General features: G+C 41.1%; 1 protein-coding gene across 1 annotated transcript in view; it reads right to left on the bottom strand.

Moving 5' to 3' along the window:
• Positions 1 to 26,331, bottom strand: part of gpat2 (glycerol-3-phosphate acyltransferase 2, mitochondrial) — a 174,329-nt gene that overhangs the window by 51,149 nt on the left and 96,849 nt on the right. Inside the window, exon 18 of the mRNA XM_034170671.1 lies at positions 13,193 to 13,321. Within this exon, the coding sequence (XP_034026562.1) occupies positions 13,193 to 13,321 (129 nt within the window). The remainder of the gene's footprint in view (positions 1 to 13,192; positions 13,322 to 26,331) is intronic.

Below are 26,331 nucleotides of genomic sequence, written 5' to 3'. Positions count from 1 at the left end.
ATGACGTCCAGGTTTTATGGAGTGAGATGATGAAGCGTAGATGGGTGACAGCTGTCAAGAGATAATGAGTGACAGCTGTCACCCCCGGCTGTGTCCGTGGCGGAAGCGCCCTCTCTGCCTGAAGCCCGCACTTTAGGCAGGGCGCCCTCTGGTGGTGGGCCAGCAGTACCTCCTCTTCTGACGGCCCACACAACAGACTGAATGCCACACTACTATTATTGTGAACACCCCCTTTTCTACTTTTTTTTACTAATAGCCCAATTTCATAGCCTTAAGAGTGTGCATATCATGAATGCTTGGTCTTCTTGGATTTGTGAGAATCTACTGAATCTACTGGTACCTTGTTTCCCATGTAACAATAAGAAATTTGGATTAATCTTTTTAGTCACATAGCACTACTATTATTCTGAACACTACTGTAGATACTTTATTAATCCAGAAGGAAATTATGTGGCGGTCTGTTGCTCCCATTCACACAGATAAAACACACATATTAAAATTACATATAAAAGTAACAATATATAACACAGCACAATAAAATTCAAATAAAAAAGTAGAAGGAGTTTAAGGCCCTACATGGGACATTTACAGCATTTCCGACTCACATCTCCTGCTCCTGACTGAAATGGTTGCATTATACAGCCCAATAGCGCGAGGGACAAATGAGTTCTTCAGTCTCTCCATGGAGCATCTCACTGATAGGAATCTCACAGTGCTTCTCTGGTGAGAGAAGACCGAGTTCAGTGGGTGGTTCTGACTGGACAGGATCGCCCTGTTCGTGGAGAGCGTCCTGTACTCCACCACCTTCTCCACAGAGTCCAGACCCAGTCCAACCACAGAGCCCGCCTTCTTAATGAGCCGTTTCAGCCGGAAAATGTCTTTTTTTCTTAAAACTGCCCCCCAACACACAACACCATAAAAAAGGACACTGGACACAATGGACTGATAAAACATGTACAGAAGGTTCGGCCTGACACTAAAAGAAGCCAGCCTTCTACGAAAGTACATCCTGCTCTGCCCCATCTTGTACACAGCGTCCATGTTGGCTGTCCAGCTGCAGCCCCAGGTACTTGTAGGTGGAAACCACCTCCACCTCCAATCCATCAATAATGATGGGCTGCAGAGAGGCTGGCCTCCATCAGAAATCAAGTATCACCTCCTCCATCTTGGTGGTGTTCAGCAAGAGCTTATTCTGCTGACACCACCTCCCAAAATCCTCCACCAAGCCCCTGTACTCCCCCGTCACACTCCTTAATACATGCCACAATTGCAATGTCATCAGAGAACTTCTGCATGTGGCATGTACCTGAGTTGCACTGAAAATCAGCAGTATAGAGGGTGAAGAGAAGGGACGAAAGCACCGTGCCCTGAGGAGTTCCAGTGCTGCAGATCAATGTGGAGGACCTACAGCCTCCAGCACGAACAAACTGTGGCCTGTTTGTCAAATAATCCGAAATCCAGCGTACAAGGTGAGGGTCCACAGCCATGATGTTAAGTTTGTCCTGCAGGAGGCTGAGATGGATTGTATTAAAAGCACTGGTGAAGTCAAAGAACAACATCCTCACAATGCACCCCCCCCCCCCCCCCCCAACATCCAAGTACATAAGTGCACGGTGTAGGAGATAGAGAACTGTATCCACAACACCCACCTTCTCCTGGTAGGCGAATTGGAGGGGGTCCCTCCCCATCTGTACCTGAGGTAGTACGAGCTACAGGACCAGATGCTCCAGTACTTTCATCACGTGCGACATAAGAGCAACTTGCCTGTAGTCCTTCAGCTCCTGAGGCGGACCCTTCTTTGAGACTGGAACAATACGTTTTCCACAGTGAGGGAACACTCCCCAACCACAGACTCAGGTTGAAAATGTCCTGCAGAGGGTCTCCCAACTCAGCAGCACAGGCCCTCAGAAGCCGTGTACTGACCAGGTCTGGACCTGCGGCCTTCCTAAAATGGAGATGATGCAGCTCCTTAACCACCTGATCTGCCCTGATGGAGGGAGGAGTCGAGATGGGAGTGGCAGTCACTTGCAAGAGAGAGAAGCACATGAAGGAGGAGCAGGAAGACGATGATCAGAGGAGCCAGAGGGAGACTGTGGGGGCAAGCAGGTGGTCTGGGGGAACTGAACAGGTTAAAAAAAGTGTTCAGCTCCTCAGCTCCTAGCTTATTTTGCTTTATCTTAATTTTTCCTAGCTAAAACCCCAAGGAGAATATGTATGTGATTAATATTTACCTTTTTATGTTAAACTGACCTGTTATGGTCTTCTGAAACAGTTGATAGATGTATTTTATAACTTAAAAACGGGACCGATGCTGACCAGTTGAACATATCAGACAAAAATATAAACTTAATTGGGACTCAGAACAAATCAAATACTTAGGGATTTATCTGACAAGAGAAAACAAAACATTATTTGAGGCTAACTATGATAAAATAAATGAGGTAGTATACAGAGACCTGACAAAATGGACAAACTTAATTTTGGACATTAGTTCCAGAATTGAGGTAATTAAAATGAATGTTTTGCTCTGTCTATTATATCTTTTCATCTCTTTACCAATCCAAATACCAGATACACAATTTGTAAAATGGGACAAACAAGTGAGCAGTTTTATTTGGAAGGGAGCAAAACCTAGGGTGAGGTATAAAACACTCCAACTGGGTAAAAACAAAGGAGGACTCACCCTTCCAAATTTTAAAGAATATTTTTTAGGAGCCCAATTAAGATATATTGTTTTTTGGTGTTCTCCAGAATACTATTCTAAATGGAAAAGCATTGAAACTAATTATAACACACGCAAACCTCAATCAAGACTGGGTGACAAAGTCAGCCCACAGCCCAAAGAAAAGAATCAAATAATTGAATTCTCTATTAAGATTCGGTGGGACACAATAAACAAATTCAAATTAGAAGGAGACTGTAAATTATTGACATGGCCTTCTCTTTCTCCCAACTTCAGAAGTGGCCAAATGGATTGTACATTTAAAAGTCAGTGTGCAAACAGAGGGGCCGGGTGTGTTCAGGGGCTAACCGTCATCATACATGTGAAGTTTCAAGTCAATCAGGCAAAGCATGAAGGAGTTATCATGATTTGATGTTCCATTGCAAAGGGTCAAAATGGAGGCACCATAGCGGCCACAGCCTTCAACATAGAGAAAAGCTTACGATAACTTTTGGTCAGTATCATCTTTGGATGTTGTCAAAGAAATTTGAAGTGCATTGGTCAAAATCCCTAGGAGGAGTTAATTCAAATACAACGTGAGGAAATGATGGCAAAATGACAAGAAAATTAAAAATGGCTGACTTCCTGTTTGGAGTAGACAAATGGTGCAAGAGACTTTTTTGTAAGTCTATGCAAGGCAGACATGTGTACCAATTTTCATCTCCCTAGTACAAAAAACCCCTATGGGGAGGGGTTTTTGAAAGTTTTAAGGGGGCGCTATTGAGGCATTTTGCCCCGTCCACGGGCAACGCCCCTATGAATTGTAAGAGGTTGTCATGCTTGACCTGTGTATCAATTTTCATGATGATATGACAAAATTAAAGCCATCAAAAGGAAGAACGTAATTTCATGGCGAAAGGGCAATATTCGGTACGCCACCACACAGAAGCCGTTACTCGTAAGTTCATGGCGATCATCGCTTATGTTCACCAAGTTGTTCAGCATGTTTTAGAAGTGGAAGGAAGTTGATGGTGTTAAGTATGTGACATCAGGACCTGTTTAAGTATAATGTTCCATGGCGAAGGGTCAAAATGCCGGCGCCATACCGGCCACACCCTTAGACATAAAGAAAAGCTTTCACTAAGTTTTGGTCAGTATCGTCTGTGGGTGATGTGGAAGAAATTTGAAGTGCATTGGACAAAATCCCTAGGAGGAGTTCGTTCAAATACAACATGTGGAAATCACGCTAAAATGAGAAGAAAATTCAAAATGGCCGACTTCCTGTTTAGAGTAGACCCATGGTGCAAGAGACTTTTTTGTACGTCTATGCAAGTCACACATGTGTACCAATTTTCATCTCCCTACTCCAAAAAAACCCCTATGGGGAGGGGTTTTTGAAAGTTTCAAGGGGGCGCTATTGAGGCAATTTGCCCCGCCCATGGGCGACGCCCATATGAATTGTAAGAGGTTGTCGTGCTCGACCTGTGTATCAATTTTCATGATGATGTGACAAAATTAAAGCCGTCAAAAGGAAGAACGTAATTTCATGGCGAATGGGCAATATTCGGCACGCTGCCACACGGACGCCATTACTCGTAACTTCACAGCGTTCATCGCCTACGTTCACCAATTTGTTGTGCATGTTTTAGAAGTGGAATGAAGTTGATTGGGTTAAGCATGTGACATCAGGACCTCTTAAAGTAAAAATAGGACATTTCCCGCCACCACCGGGGGGGCGTTATGGTGCAGGTGGGAACTTAAGATATGTAGACGTTCAGGGTGGAGCCCTCATCATGTTCAGCAAGTTTGAAGGATCTACGATGAAGTATGTGGGCGTGACAGCCGTTCGAAGTGAAATGGCGTGCTCCGAAAAGGTCGCCAAAGTTTGACGACCCCTAGCAGCCACGCCTTTTGACTTAATTAGAATCTTTTGATAACTTTTGATCACCATTGTGTTGTGATGATTTTGACCAAATTTGAAGACAATCGGATGAAATCCCTAGGACTAGTTTGTTCAAATGTAAGTAGTGGAAATTTGGTGAGTTTTTGAGCATGGGAAGAGGCCGAAATTTCGATTTCAAAAGTGAGAATAATAATAATAATAATAATAATAAACAGCACAATTACAATAGGGTCCTCGTAGGACGTTGCCTACTTGGGCCCTAATAATAAATAATAATAATAATAATAATAATAAACAGCGCAATTACAATAGGGTCCTCGTAGGACATTGCCTACTTGGGCCCTAATAATAATAATAATAATAATAATAATAATAATAATAAACAGCGCAATTACAATAGGGTCCTCGTAGGACGTTGCCTACTCGGGCCCTAATAATAATAGCAACAACAATAATAATAATAGTAATAATAACTAATAATGTACAATACAATTTTAGAGAAAGAGAAAAAGAACCTGATTAAAAACACAACAGAAAATATAAAACCAACTAACAATGAACATAAATAAATAAATAAATAAATATAGAAATAAATAACTGTTTCCTGTGAACATCTAGTGACTCTTACACCTCCACTTCAACCCTGTTTTATTTTTTAATGACAATTTGTTTCGGTCAAACCATATTTGTGTTAATTTCCTCAGTGATTTCCTCCAGAACTTCCTCAGTGATTTCCTCCAGAACTATCTGTCAAGCTGGAAAACTGCTGCCTCTTAGTAAGAGCAGAATACTACTGGAATGAATTTTGAATAAAGAAAGTTGGGTTTTTTTTTCTCACCAAAATGGATGTTGCACTCGCTGCGCAGCTCTCTGCCGAGTCAAGTTAGAACGATAGAGTCCAGTCAGAATTAATAACTTCAAAGCAAAATGCCATTTAAATCAATTGACACCTCTTTCCAAACACTGTAATAAAAGCAAACTGCCTCTGCTGCATTTTTGTGGAAATTTGAATACTAAGGTCTGAGTTTTACTTCTGCGATTTTTGCATTCTGTCTTGACAACCATGCACAAAGATATACTCCAATACTGGAACTTCTTGTGGCACTTTAAGTACTTTGTTTCACCTCCAGTCATTTATCAGTATTTTTGCTCTATTTCTTCTCTGTATTTAGCTTCACTAAAGTTACCTGATTGCTCCATGCTCCCAAGCAAGAAGACCCAAAATGTCACTTATCAGCAAAGACTTTATTGATCTCACAGTGGAGAAATTTACATTACATTACAGTTACGTCAGCTCTTAATAAACACACAAGCAAAGTACTCCAGGAGTAATTAGTGTGACTACACCTTAACCACAAACAGACACAACCATGCTTTTCCAAGCACGGTCAATTTCCCAATAAAATGATGATTCTGTAAAGCTGTCAATATAAACTCTTGCTGGAATGTACAACAATTACCTAATGATTCTTTTAAAAGAAGAAAGATTCAAAATAAGAAGCATTCTTTACTGTGACTCTTCACTATGAAGCAACTCGGTGAACCATAATTGGCAATGCCATGTAAAAGCCACGACAACAGATGCCACTGTCTCAGATGATAATGATCATTCACCACACCCTCTGAATGATATTCATGTTCAGCCATATCATTTACATATTATGCCATTGCAACCATATCTCCCAAAATAGCAGGTATGCTTGGAGAGTCCTATATAATGACTTTCCCAATAAAACAAAGACACAGCACCCAAAAAATGTGTTTTGTTGAGAAACAGAAAGACACTATAAAAACTGCAGAGAGATGTGCAAACCCTAGACTGTACTACAAGTTGCACCAGAGTGACTACCTTAAACGTGAATGATTCCATGCACTGGCGCTGTTTGTGTACAATTTTCCTCCTCTTTTTCTACTCTGGGGTATATGTGTGTTTTGGGGGTTGGTGTGTTAAAGTATGAGCATTCATATGCAAAAACTTTTAAATATATTTTTGTGAAAAATGCATTAGTTCTAAGGTTGCAACCGATCCGATCCAGCATCGGGATCGGCTTCCGATAGTGATGTAATTCAGTACCGGGAAACACCGATCCAACCCACAACGTTTTCCGATACCGGAGAAGAGCCAATGTTAATCCTCTCGAGTGCTGTTGGTGGCTCTCTGCTTTGTGTGCTGTTGAGGCCGAGGAGAGGTTGAGGGGGAGGTTTCTGAAGCCAAGCTGTTAAGTTCATCAAGCACAGATTTTCTGAAAAATGAACTGAATTGTTGCTGAAAATGTGTCAAACGCAGAGCACATCTGAGGAGGACAGTTGAAAAGAGATTCTGTCCGCTGAAAGGGGGGTCCTTCCTTCAGTATTAATCCAGTGTTCGTTGCATAAGCGTCGCTGTTTTAGAAATTCGCGGTTTATTTTCCAGTTGAAAGGCTTCATATTTTCAAAAAGTTCAAAGTTTGCTCTTAGCAGGAAAACAGCAAGAGACAGAGAAAGAGCGAGTGAGAAAGAAAGCGAGAGAAAGAAAGCGAGAGAGAGCAAACGAGACAGAAAGGGAGACAGAGTGAGAAAGAAAGAGAGAGTGAACAAGACAGAGAATGAAAGGGAAAGAGAGGACTTAATTTTTACTCTTAACACTTGCTTTGACAATGTAAACATATGTCTCCCATGTCAATAAAGCTCCAATGAAATTGAGGAGAGAGAGATAGAGAGACAGAGAGGGAGGCAGGCAGACAGACAGGGAGAGAGACAGACAGGGAGAGAGAGAGACAGAGGGAGGGAGGGACAGACACAGAGAGGGAGAGACAGACAGACAAAGAGGGGACTTAATTTTTACTCTTAACACTTGCTTTGACAATGTAAACATGTCTCCCATATCAATAAAGCTCCATTTAAATTTAAAATTGAGGAGAGACAGATAGACAGACAGACAGACAGACAGAGAGACAGAGAGAGAGAGAGAGAGCGAGAGCGCTGTCTTTTCTCTGTAAGTCTGTAAAAATAAGGCAGAATAGTCTATAAAAAAAATAAAAGCACTCAATTCTTTCACCAAAACATTAAATCTAGGCTTTCATCTTAGATAAACCTTCTGGCAAATTGTAGCTGAACTTTCAGGTCTCCGGTTAAGAAAATCATCATATAAAATCAACAATAATGATGATAAAAATATTAAAGCAAACAGAACTCCGGTAATGGATCGGAAAAGTATTGGTATCGGCAAATATCCAAATTCAGGTATTGGGATAGGATCAGAAGTGAAAAATTACGGTGCATCCCTAATTAATTCTTACGACTTCAGCACCAAGTCCGAGTTGCAGGAACAAAAATGGCATTCCAGAGATGCCTGTAGCGCGGAAAGAAAATGTTGCACATTTCTCCTTCCAAAACAATCTGATATGTTCAGAAAAAGAAAAAAGAATGGTGTTCTTGATGGATATGAACAACTGACTATGTCCTAAAATAACTGATCCTACTGAAGAAAGGACCAAACAACATGGTTCAAATCAGATTTATGAATTATTTGAGAAGCCGGGTCACACTTTAAGCATATGTTTTAATTCAGCAGGAAAAAAAATTTCAATAGTTGATATGTGTGGATCAAAGACTCGTATACTAATAATCAGTCCTCAAAAGTGTCAGCCTAGTCCTTTCTCTGTGGGATTTGCAAGTTCTCATGTTCGTAAGGGTTCCCTCTGGGTGATCTGGCTTCCTCCCATTTCTAATGCTGCGTTTACACATAACGACGACAAGTCACGAATGCCACGAAGTACACATTCTTGGCCGCTGATCACGAATGTGATTATTCGGGGCAGAGGCGTCAGGTGTCCCCAGGAACTACTACAACCTGTTACCACACGTTACGATTAATGGCATGTGTTGCTGGAGAATTATCAGGAACCATTACGCACGGTCAAGAATAGTGTTCCGCGTTGTTGCACGCTATTGCGCATAACAGCGCATCGTTAAGTTCTGTCACGTTGTGAATGAGGTGAATTGTCTCCACACACACACACACCCATATTCATCCAACTGAATTCAGATCGCTCCAGTTTTTCAGAAGAACTTTGTGACTGCATGCATAGTTGGGCTCTGTGCCATGGAGTGGTGCAGAGAAGAGGAGGAGGACAGAGCCAGATGTGACTGGAGGAGATGCAGAGATGTCTGGCTGCATGTGACTCTCCTTTCGCTCCTCTGGTTCCTCTGGCTCAGACTTGTCCTCCCGCTCATTGGTTACAACAGCAGGTGGAACACCTGCAGGAGCGTCCTGAGGAGCTTCAGCAGGAACTGTGGAATGACACTTGGAGCTGAGTTTAATTGTGCGCAAGTGACAGAAAACTGATTCGTCCTGGCGCGCAGTGAAATGTGACGCCACGTTGCAAGTCGTGTCAAACGTGACAGTTTCTGTGTCACTTCGTAATAACGCATGACAGTTTGGGCTCCAAGAACCATCACAGGAACCACTACGAAAGTTGTCACGTTCTATTAAGGATCACTACTCATCAAGACGGATCAATACGCTCAGTTGCGACCTCCATGACGTGAGATGAAATGAGGGTGGTGTGTGACATTCGTGGAAAAATTTTTTGACAGTCAAAAACATGCTCCACGAATATCAAGAATATCACGCACCAACACGCACTATTAAGAAACCTATTCAGATGCGTTAAGTCACATTAAGAATGTTAGGAATGTGTCAGGAATGACAGAAAAATGACATTCATAATGCGTCTTGGTTATGTGCAAATGCACCTTAAAGAAATGTGGGCTAGGTGAATTGGAACTCTGAAATTGACTAATACATATATTTTCCTTTCACCTCTTTTATTTGTTTTATACAGTGGGGAAAATAAGTATTTGATCCACTGTCGATTTTGCAAGTTTTCCCACCTACAAAGAATGTTGAGGTCTAAGTTTTATCATAGGTTCACTTCACTGTGAGAGACAGAATCTAAAAACAAAATCAGCAAAATCACGTTGTATGATTTTAAAATAATTAATTTGCATTTTATTGCATGAAATAAGTATTTGATCACCTACCAACCAGCAAGAATTCTGTCTCTCACAGACCTGTTAGTTCTTCTTTAAGAAGCCTTCTTATTCTGCACTCTTTACCTGTATTAATTGCACCTGTTTGAACTGGTTACCTGTATAAAAGACACCTGTCCACACAATCAATCAGACTCCAACCTGTCCACCATGGCCAAGACCAAAGGCTGAGATGGACTACAGGACAACAGGCAAGCAGCTTGTTGAGAAGACAACAACTGTTGGCATCATTATTAGAAGATGGAAAAAACACAAGATGAATGTCAATCTCCCTCGGTCTGGGATTCCATGCAAGATCTCACCTGGTGGGGTAAGGATGATTCTGAGAAAGCTCAGAACTACACAGGAGGACCTGGTCAATGACCTGAAGAGAGCTGGGACCACAGTCACAAAGATTACATTAGTAACACATGACGCTGTCATGGTTTAAAATCCTGCAGGGCAGCAAGGTCCCACTGTTCACACCAGCCCATTTCCATGCACGTTTGAAGTTCACCAGTGACCATCTGGATGATCCAGAGGGGGCATGGGAGAAGGTCATGTGGTCAGATGAGACCAAAATAGAGCTTTTTGGAATCAACTCCACTTGCCATGTTTAGAGGATGAGAACAACCCCAAGAAAACCATCCCAACCGTGAAGCATGGGGGTGGAAACATCATACTCTGGGGGTGCTCTTCTGCAAAGGGGACAGGGGACTGCAACCGTATTGAAGGGAGGATGCATGGGATCATGTATGGTGAGATTTTGGCAAACAACCTCCTTCCCTCAGTAAGAGCATTGAAGATGAGTCGTGGCTGGGTCTTCAGCATGTCAATGACCCCAAACACACAGCCAGGACAACTAACAAGGGGCTCCGTAAGTAGCATTTCAAGGTGCTGGAGTGGCCTGGCCAGTCTCCAGACCTGAACTCAATAGAACATCTTTGGAGGGAGCTGAAACTCCAAACCTGAAAGATCTGGAGAAGATCTGTATGGAGGAGTGGACCAAAATCCCTGCTGCAGTGTGCAAACTTAGTCAACAACTACAGGAAATGTCTGACCTCTGTAATTGCAAATAAATGTTTTTGTACCAAATGTTAAGGTCTGTTTTTCTAGTGGATCAAATACTTATTTCATGCAATAAACTGCTAATTAATTATTTAAAAATCATACAATGTGATTTTGTTGATTTTGTTTTTAGATTCTGTCTCTCACAGTTGATGTGTACCTACGATAAAACTTACAGACCTCTCTATTCTCTGTAGGTGGGAAAACTTGCAAAATCAACAGTGAATCAAATACTTATTTTCTCCACTGCATACCAGCATGTGGCAAAGTCATCATCAAGAATGATTTATTGTTAAATTTGCTGATGATTTTGTCATTGTGCATCTTTTAAATTCAGATGACCAAAATCATGGCCCTGTGGTGCCAGATTTTTCAGATGGTGTAAGATAAGACTTTATTGATCTCACAGTGGAGAAATTCATGTTACGTCACCTCTTAATAAACACACAAGATGAGTGCGAGTGGAAGAAAATGTGCATCAAACAGCGTTTGCAAAGATAAGCAATAATAATAATACTTGTAACAATACAATAAAATAAGAAAATGAAGTAGAAATAAAATATATACATATATAAGTATATATGCATATATAAACATGATTGGAATTAAAAAATAGGAGCATCTTATTTACAATATGTGAAGTGGAGTTTAGATGTGATAAGGATTTGCCCTTTTCAGACATCAATGTGAACAAGACCAAAGACATGATAATTGATTTTAGGAAAAAACAGGATGTCATCTCCCCTGTAGTTATTGATGGTCTGGTTGTGGAAATTGTACAGAATTATAAATACTTTGGGACTGTTATTGACAACAGACTAACCTTCGAGCATCAGATTGACCAGGTATGTAAGAAAGCTCACCAACACGTATTTTTATCGCAAACCCAGGCATTTTAATGTGGACAGCACTTCAATTTTCAATTTAATTTCAATTTATTTTCATTTATATAGCGCCGAATCACAACAGAGTTGCCTCAAGGCGCTTCACACAAGTAAAGTCTAACCTTACCAACCTTTAAGAAACCTCATGCAGACCAGACTCAAAGGGGTGACCCTCTGCTTGCGCCATGCTACAGACATAAATTACAGAAAAATTCACAAAACGAATATACAGTAAATGCTGTTGGTGCACAGGACAGGAGGGTCTCCAGCAGAAATACGACACCCATGTCTGGATGGAGCTGCACCTTAAACGGAGAGAAATAAAAAAACAGAATCAGGCATCAAAAAGACAAGAAATACAGTATAATTTGTCAGCATTAAACAACAAGAAAAACAGGAAATACTACGGTGATCGCTGACCACTAGCCCTAAGCTTCCCTAAAAGACCAAGAATTTAGGTAAAGTTGAGGGCCGCAGCACACTCCGTTTCCTAATAAATGAATTAAAAGGGTAAAAAGCATAGAACTATACTATGCCAGTATGCTAGCCACATGAAAAGGAAAATAAGTGCGTTTATTGAAGCTGTTTTATTGTTTGTTTTATTGAATCTGTTCTTACATTTTCTTTTATCTGCTGGTATGGGTTTTTAACTTTAAAAAACAAAAAAACGTCTGCATTGTCTTACAAATGAGTGTAGCAAGACTGCTGGTGTTACTTTAAATGATGTGCCATCCATATATAAAAACAGAGTCATTAAGAAGGTGTGGTTGATCCTGGATGATCCCAGTCACCCCTTGTACCCAAGTTTAAACTGCTTCCGTCTAGCCATAGATTTGTGTCCAACGGGTGTAAGACCAATAGATAAAAGAACTCTTTCCTACCTACTGTCACACGTTTTATGAACACTATCACGTGAGTGTTTTTAACTATTGTGTTATGTTGTTTTTATTGTATCATGTTTTTATGTTGTATTATTGTCCACTGTCTGCTGACTTTCAGGTCATATTTAAGTCTATGTATGTATGAATGTGTTCTCTCTGCTGGCTGCACAACAAATTGCCCCATTGAGGATAATAAAGACACCTTGATACCTATACGTTTGACTGATTGTGCTTGTTAGCCTGTCCAGGGTTTACCCTGCATCTTTCCCAATGACTGCAGTAGGCATCAGTCCCCCATGACACTTAATAGGATTAAGTGGATTCAGAAAATTAATTAATGAATTAATTAAAAGTGCTAACTTACTGTTTACCAAAAAGAAACAGTACTTAAATGTAGGATTGTGGTCATGAAAAATACACATTAATAAAGATTTGAATAAAATTTAACAAAGTGCTAAATATAATGAGCCGTCTTTCCAGATATAAGTGGAGGTGGCTTGTCATGCCAATTTAATAAAAGCCATGAAAATTAGACCAATTTTAAAGATGACACATCACAGTAATTACCATTTAAGTTCCATGATTTATCCCTGCAGGTGCTTCTGTGATGGAGATAATATGACTTCAAAGTTCTTTTTCATGTAATTCACTTGTTTTTGCACATCATCTTGAGGCCCCTGGGATGCCATGTCGGGAAGGGCAACATGTTCCCTGCTAAAATAAGCTCCACTGCTGTCCTTAAACCCAGAATCTACATCGTGCAAATGAGAGATAGCGACACCATACCTTGTATTGCATGTGGTTTCCTGTCTTCACAGTCAGAGTCACTCTGATATGGGTCATCAGTGGTGGTCCATGACAGGACCCCTTCCTTTTTCCAGAAATCACACATGGGAACAGCTCTGGGAATCTACAAAGGACGGAGGTAAGAACAGACAGCAGCATGTCACCTTATAACGTAACAAGCTTCTGTAAGGGGAAATTTAAAAAAATTATGTCTACAATAAACTCAAAAAAGCCACATTTGTAGGAACACCTTCATCCAAATAAAGTTACAATAAAAACTCACACTCACAAAGTGTCAACATCATCAATTACATTGATTCAGTACAGTGACTTGTAAAAGTATTCAGCCACTTGGTATTTCACACAATCCTTGTCTATACCACTTCAATCATGAAGCTTTATAACTGGGGATACAAAACGCAAAACATGTCTGGGTGTCTTGGTGGCTTTCTTGCACACTCACTCAGTTTTTGAGAACTGTCTCCATGCAGACTGACCATAGAGTGCCATACTGTTTGTATTTCTTCATAACTGATATAAAGAGTCAGTAAAGAAGTAAAGTCCAAGACATATTCAGTAACTTGAAAATGTTTATATATCTATCCCGACTTGTCTGAAGAATACTGGCAATAAAATTGATTATTTACAGGTATTATACCAAAGGGGCCCATTACTTATGCAACCCGTTAATTTAATTTATATCAAGTGGTACAAATTTGCTTTGAGTTTGAATTTAAAGATAATTTTAGAAATGTTTTATATTGAGAAGCCTGATTTACTTTTTGCATTTGAAATGGCATAAATAAATTAAAATGTGTGAAATACCAAGGAGCCAAATACTTTTACAGTTCCTTCACTGTAAATATGTACATTTGTGAGGAATGCCTGTGTGCATCACACTTGAAGCTGGGAATAATTAATAGGTCCATTCTTGTTCTTTTTTCCTTTGCTTGTTTTCACCTCCAAATAGATCTGTAGTGTATTCTAAGTGCGTCAGTGCATCCATCTTTAGGTCTATATGACGCAGGCTGAGCAACACACATGCACAGAGCAAAGTGGACACAGCAGAAGCAGTGCGTAACAGCACATCATAAAGTTCTGTCACGCTGTGAATGAGCTGAACACGGAACATTATTCTTGACCATGTGAAATGGTTCCTGATAATTCTCTTACGATTAATGGCAACATCAATCAATCAATCAATTTTTTTATATAGCGCCAAATCACAACAAACAGTTGCCCCAAGGCGCTTTATATTGTAAGGTAAGGCCATACAATAATTATGTAAAACCCCAACGGTCAAAACGACCCCCTGTGAGCAAGCACTTGGCTACAGTGGGAAGGAAAAACTCCCTTTTAACAGGAAGAAAACCTCCAGCAGAACCAGGCTCAGGGAGGGGCAGTCTTCTGCTGGGACTGGTTGGGGGCTGAGGGACGAGAACCAGGAAAAAGACATGCTGTGGAGGGGAGCAGAGATCGATCACTAATGATTAAATGCAGAGTGGTGCATACAGAGCAAAAAGAGAAAGAAACAATGCATCATGGGAACCCCCCAGCAGTCTACGTCTATAGCAGCATAACTAAGGGATGGTTCAGGGTCACCTGATCCAGCCCTAACTATAAGCTTTAGCAAAAAGGAAAGTTTTAAGCCTAATCTTAAAGTAGAGAGGGTGTCTGTCCTCCCTGATCTGAATTGGGAGCTGGTTCCACAGGAGAGGAGCCTGAAAGCTGAAGGCTCTGCCTCCCATTCGACTCTTACAAACCCTAGGAACTACAAGTAAGCCTGCAGTCTGAGAGCGAAGCGCTCTATTGGGGTGATATGGTACTACGAGGTCCCTAAGATAAGATGGGACCTGATTATTCAAACCTTATAAGTAAGAAGAAGAATTTAAATTCTATTCTAGAATTAACAGGAAGCCAATGAAGAGAGGCCAATATGGGTGAGATATGCTCTCTCCTTCTAGTCCCCGTCAGTACTCTAGCTGCAGCATTTTGAATAACTGAAGGCTTTTTAGGGAACTTTAGGACAACTGATAATAATGAATTACAATAGTCCAGCCTAGAGGAAATAAATGCATGAATTAGTTTTTCAGCATCACTCTGAGACAAGACCTTTCTGATTTTAGAGATATTGCGTAAATGCAAAAAAGCAGTCCTACATATTTGTTTAATATGCGCTTTGAATGACATATCCTGATCAATAATGACTCCAAGATTTGTCACAGTATTACTAGGCTTGCCTCTACTGGTGGATGGCTCTCACTGCGGTATTGTATCACTTCCTGTTCCGGAGCACAGCGGTGTTTTTCTGTATCTGTTAGCTGTTTAATCTGCGCAGTTAGATTGATCTAGTTATCTAGATTACGATTTGTTTCCCAGTGTAATCTTTACGTGCCTTAACTAAAGCACTCCTGCTGAATCACCTCTAAATTATTTACACATTATTCACTTTGCGTGTTTTTAGGAATCCGCTAGCTTAGCGTAGCTACTAGCTCTTAGCCGATTTAGCATGGCAGCTTCTCCTGTCTCTCCCGCACTTTTCTGCTCTGGGTGTGAAATGTTTAGTTATTCCTCGGCCTCCTTTAGCAGTAACGGTACTTGTAATAAGTGTAGCTTATTCGTAGCTTTGGAGGCCAGGCTGGGCGAATTGGAGACTCGGCTCCGCACCGTGGAAAATTCTACAGTTAGCCAGGCCCCTGTAGTCGGTTGCGGACCAAGGTAGCTTAGCCGCCGTTAGTTCCCCCCTGCAGATCCCGAGCAGCCGGGAAAGCAGGCTGACTGGGTGACTGTGAGGAGGAAGCGTAGCCCTAAACAGAAGCCCCGTGTACACCGCCAACCCGTTCACATCTCTAACCGTTTTTCCCCACTCGGCGACACACCCGCCGAGGATCAAACTCTGGTTATTGGCGACTCTGTTTTGAGAAATGTGAAGTTAGCGACACCAGCAACCATTGTCAATTGTCTTCCGGGGGCCAGAGCAGGCGACATTGAAGGAAATTTGAAACTGCTAGGCTAAGGCTAAGCGTAATTTGGTAAGATTGTAATTCACGTCGGCAGTAATGACACCCGGTTACGCCAATCGGAGGTCACTAAAATTAACATTAAATCGGTTGTGTAACTTTGCAAAAACAATGTCGGACTCTGTAGTTTTCTCTGGGCCCCTCCCCAATCGGACCGGGAAGTGACATGTTTAGCCGCATGTTCTCCTTGAATTGCTGGCTGTCTGAGTGGTGTCCAAAAAATGAGGTGGGCTTCATAGATAATTGGCAAGCTTCTGGGGAAAAACCTGGTCTTGTTAGGAGAGACGGCATCCATCCCACTTTGGATGGAGCAGCTCTCATTTCTAGAAATCTGGCCAATTTTCTTAAATCCTCCAAACCGTGACTATCCAGGGTTGGGACCAGGAAGCAGAGTTGTAGTCTTACACACCTCTCTGCAGCTTCTCTCCCCTGCCATCCCTCATTACCCCATCCCCGTAGAGACGGTGCCTGCTCCCAGACCACCAATAACCAGCAAAAATCTATTTAAGCATAAAAATTCAAAAAGAAAAAATAATATAGCACCTTCAACTGCACCACAGACTAAAACAGTTAAATGTGGTCTATTAAACATTAGGTCTCTCTCTTCTAAGTCCCTGTTGGTAAATGATATAATAATTGATCAACATATGATTTATTCTGCCTAACAGAAACCTGGTTACAGCAGGATGAATATGTTAGTTTAAATGAGTCAACACCCCCGAGTCACACTAACTGTCAGAATGCTCGTAGCACGGGCCGGGGCGGAGGATTAGCAGCAATCTTCCATTCCAGCTTATTAATTAATCAAAACCCAGACAGAGCTTTAATTCATTTGAAAGCTTGTCTCTTAGTCTTGTCCATCCAAATTGGAAGTCCCAAAAACCAGGCTTTATTTGTTATTATCTATCGTCCACCTGGTCGTTACTGTGAGTTTCTCTGTGAATTTTCAGACCTTTTGTCTGACTTAGTGCTTAGCTCAGATAAGATAATTATAGTGGGTGATTTTAACATCCACACAGATGCTGAGAATGACAGCTCAACACTGCATTTAATCTATTATTAGACTCTATTGGCTTTGCTCAAAAGTAATGAGTCCACCCACACTTTAATCATATCTTAGATCTTGTTCTGACTTATGGTATGGAAATAGATACACTTAACAGTATTCCCTGAAAACTCCCTTCTGTCTGATCATTTCTTAATAACATTACATTTACTCTGATGGACTACCAGCAGTTTCATTACACTAGAGGTCTTTCAGAAAGCGCTGTAACTAGGTTTAAGGATATGATTCCTTCTTTATGTTCTCTAATGCCATATAACAACACAGTGCAGAGTAGCTACCTAAACTCTGTAAGGGAGATAGAGTATCTCGTCAATAGTTTTACATCCTCATTGAAGACAACTATGGATGCTGTAGCTCCTCTGAAAAAGAGAGCTTTAAATCAGAAGTGTCTGACTCCATGGTATAACTCACAAACTCGTAGCTTAAAGCAGATAACCCGTAAGTTGGAGAGGAAATGGCGTCTCACTAATTTAGAAGATCTTCACTTAGCCTGGAAAAAGAGTCTGTTGCTCTATAAAAAAAGCCCTCCGTAAAGCTAGGACATCTTTCTACTCATCACTAATTGAAGAAAATAAGAACAACCCCAGGTTTCTTTTCAGCACTGTAGCCAGGCTGACAAAGAGTCAGAGCTCTATTGAGCTGAGTATTCCATTAACTTTAACTAGTAATGACTTCATGACTTTCTTTGCTAACAAAATTTTAACTATTAGAGAAAAAATTACTCATAACCATCCCAAAGACGTATCGTTATCTTTGGCTGCTTTCAGTGATGCCGGTATTTGGTTAGACTCTTTCTCTCCGATTGTTCTGTCTGAGTTATTTTCATTAGTTACTTCATCCAAACCATCAACATGTTTATTAGACCCCATTCCTACCAGGCTGCTCAAGGAAGCCCTACCATTATTTAATGCTTCGATCTTAAATATGATCAATCTATCTTTGTTAGTTGGCTATGTACCACAGGCTTTTAAGGTGGCAGTAATTTAACCATTACTTAAAAAGCCATCACTTGACCCAGCTATCTTAGCTAATTATAGGCCAATCTCCAACCTTCCTTTTCTCTCAAAAATTCTTGAAAGGGTAGTTGTAAAACAGCTAACTGATCATCTGCAGAGGAATGGTCTATTTGAAGAGTTTCAGTCAGGTTTTAGAATTCATCATAGTACAGAAACAGCATTAGTGAAGGTTACAAATGATCTTCTTATGGCCTCGGACAGTGGACTCATCTCTGTGCTTGTTCTGTTAGACCTCAGTGCTGCTTTTGATACTGTTGACCATTAAAATTTATTACAGAGATTAGAGCATGCCATAGGTATTAAAGGCACTGCGCTGCGGTGGTTTGAATCATATTTGTCTAATAAATTACAATTTGTCATGTAAATGGGGAATCTTCTTCACAGACTAAAGTTAATTATGGAGTTCCACAAGGTTCTGTGCTAGGACCAATTTTATTCACTTTATATATGCTTCCCTTAGGCAGTATTATTAGACGGTATTGCTTAACTTTTCATTGTTACGAAGATGATACCCAGCTTTATCTATCCATGAAGCCAGAGGACACACACCAATTAGCTAAACTGCAGGATTGTCTTACAGACATAAAGACATGGATGACCTCTAATTTCCTGCTTTTAAACTCAGATAAAACTGAAGTTATTGTACTTGGCCCACAAATCTTAGAAACATGGTGTCTAACCCAGATCCTTACTCTGGATGGCATTACCCTGACCTCTAGTAATACTGTGAGAAATCTTGGAGTCATTTTTGATCAGGATATGTCATTCAAAGCGCAATATTAAACAATATGTAGGACTGCTTTTTTGCATTTACGCAATATCTCTAAAATCAGAAAGGTCTTGTCTCAGAGTGATGCTGAAAAACTAATTCATGCATTTATTCCTCTAGGCTGGACTATTGTAATTCATTATTATCAGGTTGTCCTAAAAGTTCCCTAAAAGCCTTCAGTTAATTCAAATGCTGCAGCTAGAGTACTGACGGGACTAGAAGGAGAGAGCATATCTCACCCATATTGGCCTGTCTTCATTGGCTTCCTGTTAATTCTAGAATAGAATTTAAAATTCTTCTTCTTACTTATAAGGTTTTGAATAATCAGGTCCCATCTTATCTTAGGGACCTCGTAGTACCATATCACCCCAATAGAGCGCTTCGCTCTCAGACTGCAGGCTTACTTGTAGTTCCTAGGGTTTGTAGAGTAGAATGGGAGGCAGAGCCTTCAGCTTTCAGGCTCCTCTCCTGTGGAACCAGCTCCCAATTCAGATCAGGGAGACAGACACCCTCTCTACTTTTAAGATTAGGCTTAAAACTTTCCTTTTTGCTAAAGCTTATAGTTAGGGCTGGATCAGGTGACCCTGAACCCATCCCTTAGTTATGCTGCTATAGACGTAGACTGCTGGGGGGTTCCCATGATGCACTGTTTCTTTCTCTTTTTTGCTCTGTATGCACCACTCTGCATTTAATCATTAGTGATCGATCTCTGCTCCCCTCCCACAGCATGTCTTTTTCCCTGGTTCTCTCCCTCAGCCCCAACCAGTCCCAGCAGAAGACTGCCCCTCCCTGAGCCTGGTTCGGCTGGAGGTTTCTTCCTGTTAAAAGGGAGTTTTTCCTTCCCACTGTAGCCAAGTGCTTGCTCACAGGGGGTCGTTTTGACCGTTGGGGGTTTTACATAATTATTGTATGGCCTTGCCTTACAATATAAAGCGCCTTGGGGCAACTGTTTGTTGTGATTTGGCGCTATATAAAAAAAAATTGATTGATTGATAGAGCTCAGGGTAATGCCATCCAGAGCAAGGATCTGGTTAGACACCATGTTTCTAAGATTTGTGGGGCCAAGTACAATAACTTCAGTTTTATCTGAGTTTAAAAGCAGGAAAATTAGAGGTCATCCATGTCTTTAGTCTGTAAGACAATCCGGCAGTTTAGCTAATTGGTGTGTGTCCTCTGGCTTCAGGGATAGATAAAGCTGGGTATCATCTGCGTAACAATGAAAATTTAAGCAATACCGTCTAATAATACTGCTAAGGGAAGCATGTATAAAGTGAATAAAATTGGTCCTAGCACAGAACCTTGTGGAACTCCCATAATTAACTTTAGTCTGTGAAGAAGATTCCCCATTTACATGAACAAATTGTAATCTATTAGACAAATATGATTCAAACCACCGCAACGCAGTGCTTTAATACCTATGGCATGCTCTAATCTCTGTAATAAAGTTTATGGTCAACAGTATCAAAAGCAGCCTGAGGTCTAACAGAACAAGCACAGAGATGAGTCCACTGTCCGAGGCCATAAGAAGATCATTTGTAACCTTCACTAATGCTGTTTCTGTACTATGATGAATTCTAAAACCTGACTGAAACTCTTCCAATAGACCATTCCTCTGCAGATGATCAGTTAGCTGTTTTACAACTACCCTTTCAAGAATTTTTGAGAGAAAAGGAAGGTTGGAGATTGGCCTATAATTAGCTAAGATAGCTGGGTCAAGTGATGGCTTTTTAAGTAATGGTTTAATACTGCCACCTTAAAAGCCTGTGGTACATAGCCAACTAACAAAGATAGATTGATCATATTTAAGATCGAAGCATTAAATAATGGTAGGGCTTCCTTGAGCAGCCTGGTAGGAATGGGGTCTAATAAACATGTTGATGGTTTGGATGAAGTAACTAATGAAAATAACTCAGACAGAACAATCGGAGAGAAAGAGTCTAACCAAAAACCGGCATCACTGAAAGCAGCCAAAGATAACGATACGTCTTGGGCTGGTTATGAGTCATTTTTTTCTCTAATAGTTAAAATTTTGTTAGCAAAGAAAGTCATGAAGTCATTACTAGTTAAAGTTAATGGAATACTCAGCTCACTAGAGCTCTGACTCTTTGTCAGCCTGGCTACAGTGCTGAAAAGAACCTGGGGTTGTTCTTATTTTCTTCAATAGTGATGAGTAGAAAGATGTCCTAGCTTTACGGAGGGCTTTTTTATTAGAGCAACAGACTCTTTTTCCAGGCTAAGTGAAGATCTTCTAAATTAGTGAGACGCCATTTCCTCTCCAACTTACGGGTTATCTGCTTTAAGCTACAAGTTTGTGAGTTATACCACGGAGTCAGGCACCTTCTGATTTAAAGCTCTCTTTTTCAGAGGAGCTACAGCATCCAAGTTGTCTTCAATGAGGATGTAAAACTATTGACGAGATACTCTATCTCACTTACAGAGTTTAGGTAGCTACTCTGCACGTGGTTGGTATATGGCATTAGAGAACATAAAGAAGGAATCATATCCTTAAACCTAGTTACAGCGCTTTCTGAAAGACTTCTAGTGTAATGAAACTTATTACCCACTGCTGGGTAGTCCATCAGAGTAAATGTAAATGTTATTAAGAAATGATCAGACAGAAGGGAGTTTTCAGGGAATACTGTTAAGTCTTCTATTTCCATACCATAAGTCAGAACAAGATCTAAGATATGATTAAAGTGGTGGGTGGACTCATTTACATTTTGAGCAAAGCCAATAGAGTCTAATAATAGATTAAATGCAGTGTTGAGGCTGTCATTCTCAGCATCTGTGTGGATGTTAAAATCGCCCACTATAATTATCTTATCTGAGCTAAGCACTAAATCAGACAAAAGGTCTGAAAATTCACAGAGAAACTCACAGTAACGACCAGGTGGACGATAGAAAATAACAAATAAAACTGGTTTTTGGGACTTCCAATTTGGATGGACAAGACTAAGAGTCAAGCTTTCAAATGAATTAAAGCTCTGTCTGGGTTTTTGATTAATTAATAAGCTGGAATGGAAGATTGCTGCTAATCCTCCGCCTCGGCCCGTGCTACGAGCATTCTGACAGTTAGTGTGACTCGGGGGTGTTGACTCATTTAAACTAACATATTCATCCTGCTGTAACCAGGTTTCTGTAAGGCAGAATAAATCAATATGTTGATCAATTATTATATCATTTACCAACAGGGACTTAGAAGAGAGAGACCTAATGGTTAATAGACCACATTTAACTGTTTTAGTCTGTGGTGCAGTTGAAGGTGCTATATTATTTTTTCTTTTTGAATTTTTATGCTTAAATAGATTTTTGCTGGTTATTGGTAGTCTGGGAGCAGGCACCGTCTCTACGGGGATGGGGTAATGAGGGGATGGCAGGGGGAGAGAAGCTGCAGAGAGGTGTGTAACACTACAACTCTGCTTCCTGGTCCCAACCCTGGATAGTCATGGTTTGGAGGATTTAAGAAAATTGTCCAGATTTCTAGAAATGAGAGCTGCTCCATCCAAAGTGGGATGGATGCCGTCTCTCCTAACAAGACCAGGTTTTCCCCAGAAGCTTTGCCAATTATCTATGAAGCCCACCTCATTTTTTGGACACCACTCAGACAGCCAGCAATTCAAGGAGAACATGCGGCTAAACATGTCACTCCCGGTCTGATTGGGGAGGGGCCCAGCGAAAACTACAGAGTCCGACACTGTTTTTGCAAAGTTACACACCGATTTAATGTTAATTTTAGTGACCTCCGATTGGCGTAACCGGGTGTCATTACTGCCGACGTGAATTACAATCTTACCAAATTTACGCTTAGCCTTAGCCAGCAGTTTCAAATTTCCTTCAATGTCGCCTGCTCTGGCCCCCGGAAGACAATTGACTATGGTTGCTGGTGTCGCTAACTTCACATTTCTCAAAACAGAGTCGCCAATAACCAGAGTTTGATCCTCGGCGGGTGTGTCGTCGAGTGGGGAAAAACGGTTAGAGATGTGAACGGGTTGGCGGTGTACACGGGGCTTCTGTTTAGAACTACGCTTCCTCCTCACAGTCACCCAGTCGGCCTGCTTTCCCGGCTGCTCGGGCATCTGCCAGGGGGATAACTAACGGCGGCTAAGCTACCTTGGTCCGCACCGAATACAGGGGCCTGGCTAGCTGTAGAATTTTCCACGGTGCGGAGCCGAGTCTCCAATTCGCCCAGCCTGGCCTCCAAAGCTACGAATAAGCTACACTTATTACAAGTACCGTTACTGCTAAAGGAGGCGAGCGGAATAAACTAAACATTTCACACCAGCGCAGAAAGTGCGGGAGAGACAGGAGAAGCGCCTGCTAAATGGCTAAGAGCTAGTAGCTACGCTAAGCTATGCGGTTCCTAAAACACGCAAAGTGAATAATGTGTAAATAATTTAGAGGTGATTCAGCAGAAGGATGTGCTTTAGTTAAGGCACGTAAAGATTACACTGGGAAACAAATCGTCATCTAGATAACTAGATCAATCTAACTGAGCAGATTAAACAGCTAACAGATACAGCAAAACACCGCTGTGCTCCGGAACAGGAAAGTGATACAATACCGCAGTGAGCCAACCACCAGTAGAGACAAACAGTAAATGTTGTGGTGATAAAACATGTGCCATTAATCGTAACGTGTGGTAACAGGTTGCAGCAGTTCCTGAAGACACTTGATGCCTCTGCCTCAAATCAGCAGCCAAGAATGTATACTTCGTGGCATTTGTGACGTGTCGTCGTTATGTGTAAAACGCAGCATTACAATTATGCCTCACATTCACCTATTCATACAAACACACTCACATATAATGCAAGATGCTCACTACACACCAGGAGCAACTTGGGGATTAAGGACCTTGCCCAAGGGTCTTTAGTGATTTTCTGGTCAGGCTGGGATTTGAACCGAGGATCCTCTGGTCTGAAGCCCAACGCTTAGCCACAAGACCAACACCTCCCCAAAGGTGGTGCAACCATGTCTATCTATGGTTTCAAATGTAACGGTGTGAAACAATTGGAACTACAACATTTTATTTATTATTTATTTTTTGTCTGACTCATTGCTGTTTTTCCCCTGTCAGTTTGACTGTTTAGCTCTTGCTCTCTTACTCACTGAGCTGAAGGGTTGGGCCAATCTTAAGGCCCAGTCACACGGCACTTAACGAAGGGCAACGAAGCTCAAACAAAACAAGAAATCTGGACTTTCATTGACTTTCCTTGGCATCGTTTAAACTTTGCTCAGCTTCGTTCCTGCAGCTGGCGCTTCATCAGGATTTTTCAACTGTTGAAAAATGCCACTGAAAACCTCAATTCATTCATGTTTCGTTTTGCTGTCGTTCTTGGCATTTTTTAATGGTTTGCTTAGTTTTTGTAATGGTAGGGTTTTGTTTGACTTCCTTCGACCAGCTGAACGTTTTCACACAGTACAGAAGCTGTTTCTGAGCACTGCTGCTGCTGCTGCGTTCATGTACGGTCGGAAATTACATGGGAAACCCAGCCTGTGTGCTTGGATTTTTTTTTATATGGGTGGGGGGTCAGCTTCACTGGGCTCAGGCACCTTATATAGGCCGGAATTAATCTTTTGTGTGGATACAATTAATTATTTTGCCACAAGCAACTGCTGAATTTGAAACAACAAAGAAGTTGTGTAATTTCCAATGGTACTTGAATGCAGCAGCTTCCTTCTGAGGAAGAAACCTCAAGCAGACCAGACTCAAAGTGGTGACCCTCTGCTTGGGCCATGCTACAGACAAAATTATAGAATTCACAACAACGAATATACAGGAAATGCCGTTGGTGCACAGGACAGGAGGGTCTCCAGCACAAATACCACACCCATCTCTGGATGAAGCTGCACCTTAAACACAGAGAAAAAACAGAATCAGGCATCAGAAAGACAAGAAATACAGTATAATTTGCCAGCATTAAACAACAGGAAAAAACAGGAAATACTAAGGTGATCGCGGCCATAGCCATAAGCTTCACTAAAAGACCCAGAATTTAGGTAACAGTTGAGGCCGTGGCATGCTCCGTTTCCTATAAAATGAATTAAAAGAGTAAAAAGCATAGAAATCTGATCTCACTGGGACAGGAAGCCAGTGAAGAGATGCCAAAATGGGGGTAATATGGTTGAACTTTCTGCTTCATGTCAAAAGTCTTGCTGCAGCATTTTGAACCAATTGGAGAGCCCTAATGCTGGTAACCAGAAAACAGAAAAATGCAGTAGTCCAATCTAGAAGAGATAAACGCATGGATCAGGGTCTCAGCATCAGCCATAGATGGGATGGGACGAATCATAGCTATATTTCGCAGGTGGACTTCAGACAACTTTATTGATCCCAAAAAGGGCAATTACATTTACCCAGAAAGCTGTCCTCGTAACATTTCTAATGTGGAGGTCAAGGACAACGTAGGACCAAAAATTACCTCGAGGTTCCTCACTTTGTCATTGTGATGTATGACACACACAAGCCTAGGCTAAGCGTTAACAGGTCAAATTGATGCCGATGTCTCACTGGACCAAGAACCATCATTTCAGTCTTACAGTTTAAAAGTAGGAAGTTTCAAGACATCCTGCTTCTCACTGATGAAAGGCAATCTTCTAAGGATTTTATATCAATGAGATTACCAGCAGTTATCGGCATGTACATATAACTGAGTATCATCAGCATAGCAGTTAAAGGTAATCCCAAAACGCCACAATATGTGCCCAAGGGGTGCTATATAAAGGGAGAAAAGCAGGGGGTCTAAGATGGCCCAAAGTGGAACCCCAAATTTCATGTCACTAAGGTTAGAGGTAGTGTTACTGTACAAAACACAGTGAGGACTCGTCAAGTATGACATCAACCATACAAGGGCACTCCCAGTAATCCCAAAATGATTTTCCAGCCTATCATGATGAATATAATGATCCATGGTATCAAATACAGCACTGAGATGGAACAGCACCAGAACTGTTGTGGTGTCTGACTCCATTGCAAGCAGAAGATCATTCACCACTTTAGTGAAAACCAGTTTTATTTGTTGTTATCTATCGTCCACCTGGTCATTACTGTGAGTTTCTCTGTGAATTTTCAGACATTTTGTCTGACTTAGTGCTTAGCTCAGATACGATAATTATAGTGGGCGATTTTAAACATCCACATAGATGCTGAGAATGACAGCCTCAACACTGCACTGAATCTATTATTAGACTCAACTGGCTTCGCTAAAAATGTAAATGAGTCCACCCACCAGTTTAACCATACTTTAGATCTTGTTCTGACTTATG

The sequence above is a fragment of the Thalassophryne amazonica genome, chromosome 5 (genome assembly GCF_902500255.1).
Source record: "Thalassophryne amazonica chromosome 5, fThaAma1.1, whole genome shotgun sequence".
Lineage (NCBI taxonomy): Eukaryota > Metazoa > Chordata > Actinopteri > Batrachoidiformes > Batrachoididae > Thalassophryne > Thalassophryne amazonica.
Note: the sequence above shows the minus strand (reverse complement) of the source record. Positions and strands in the feature narration are given on the sequence as shown.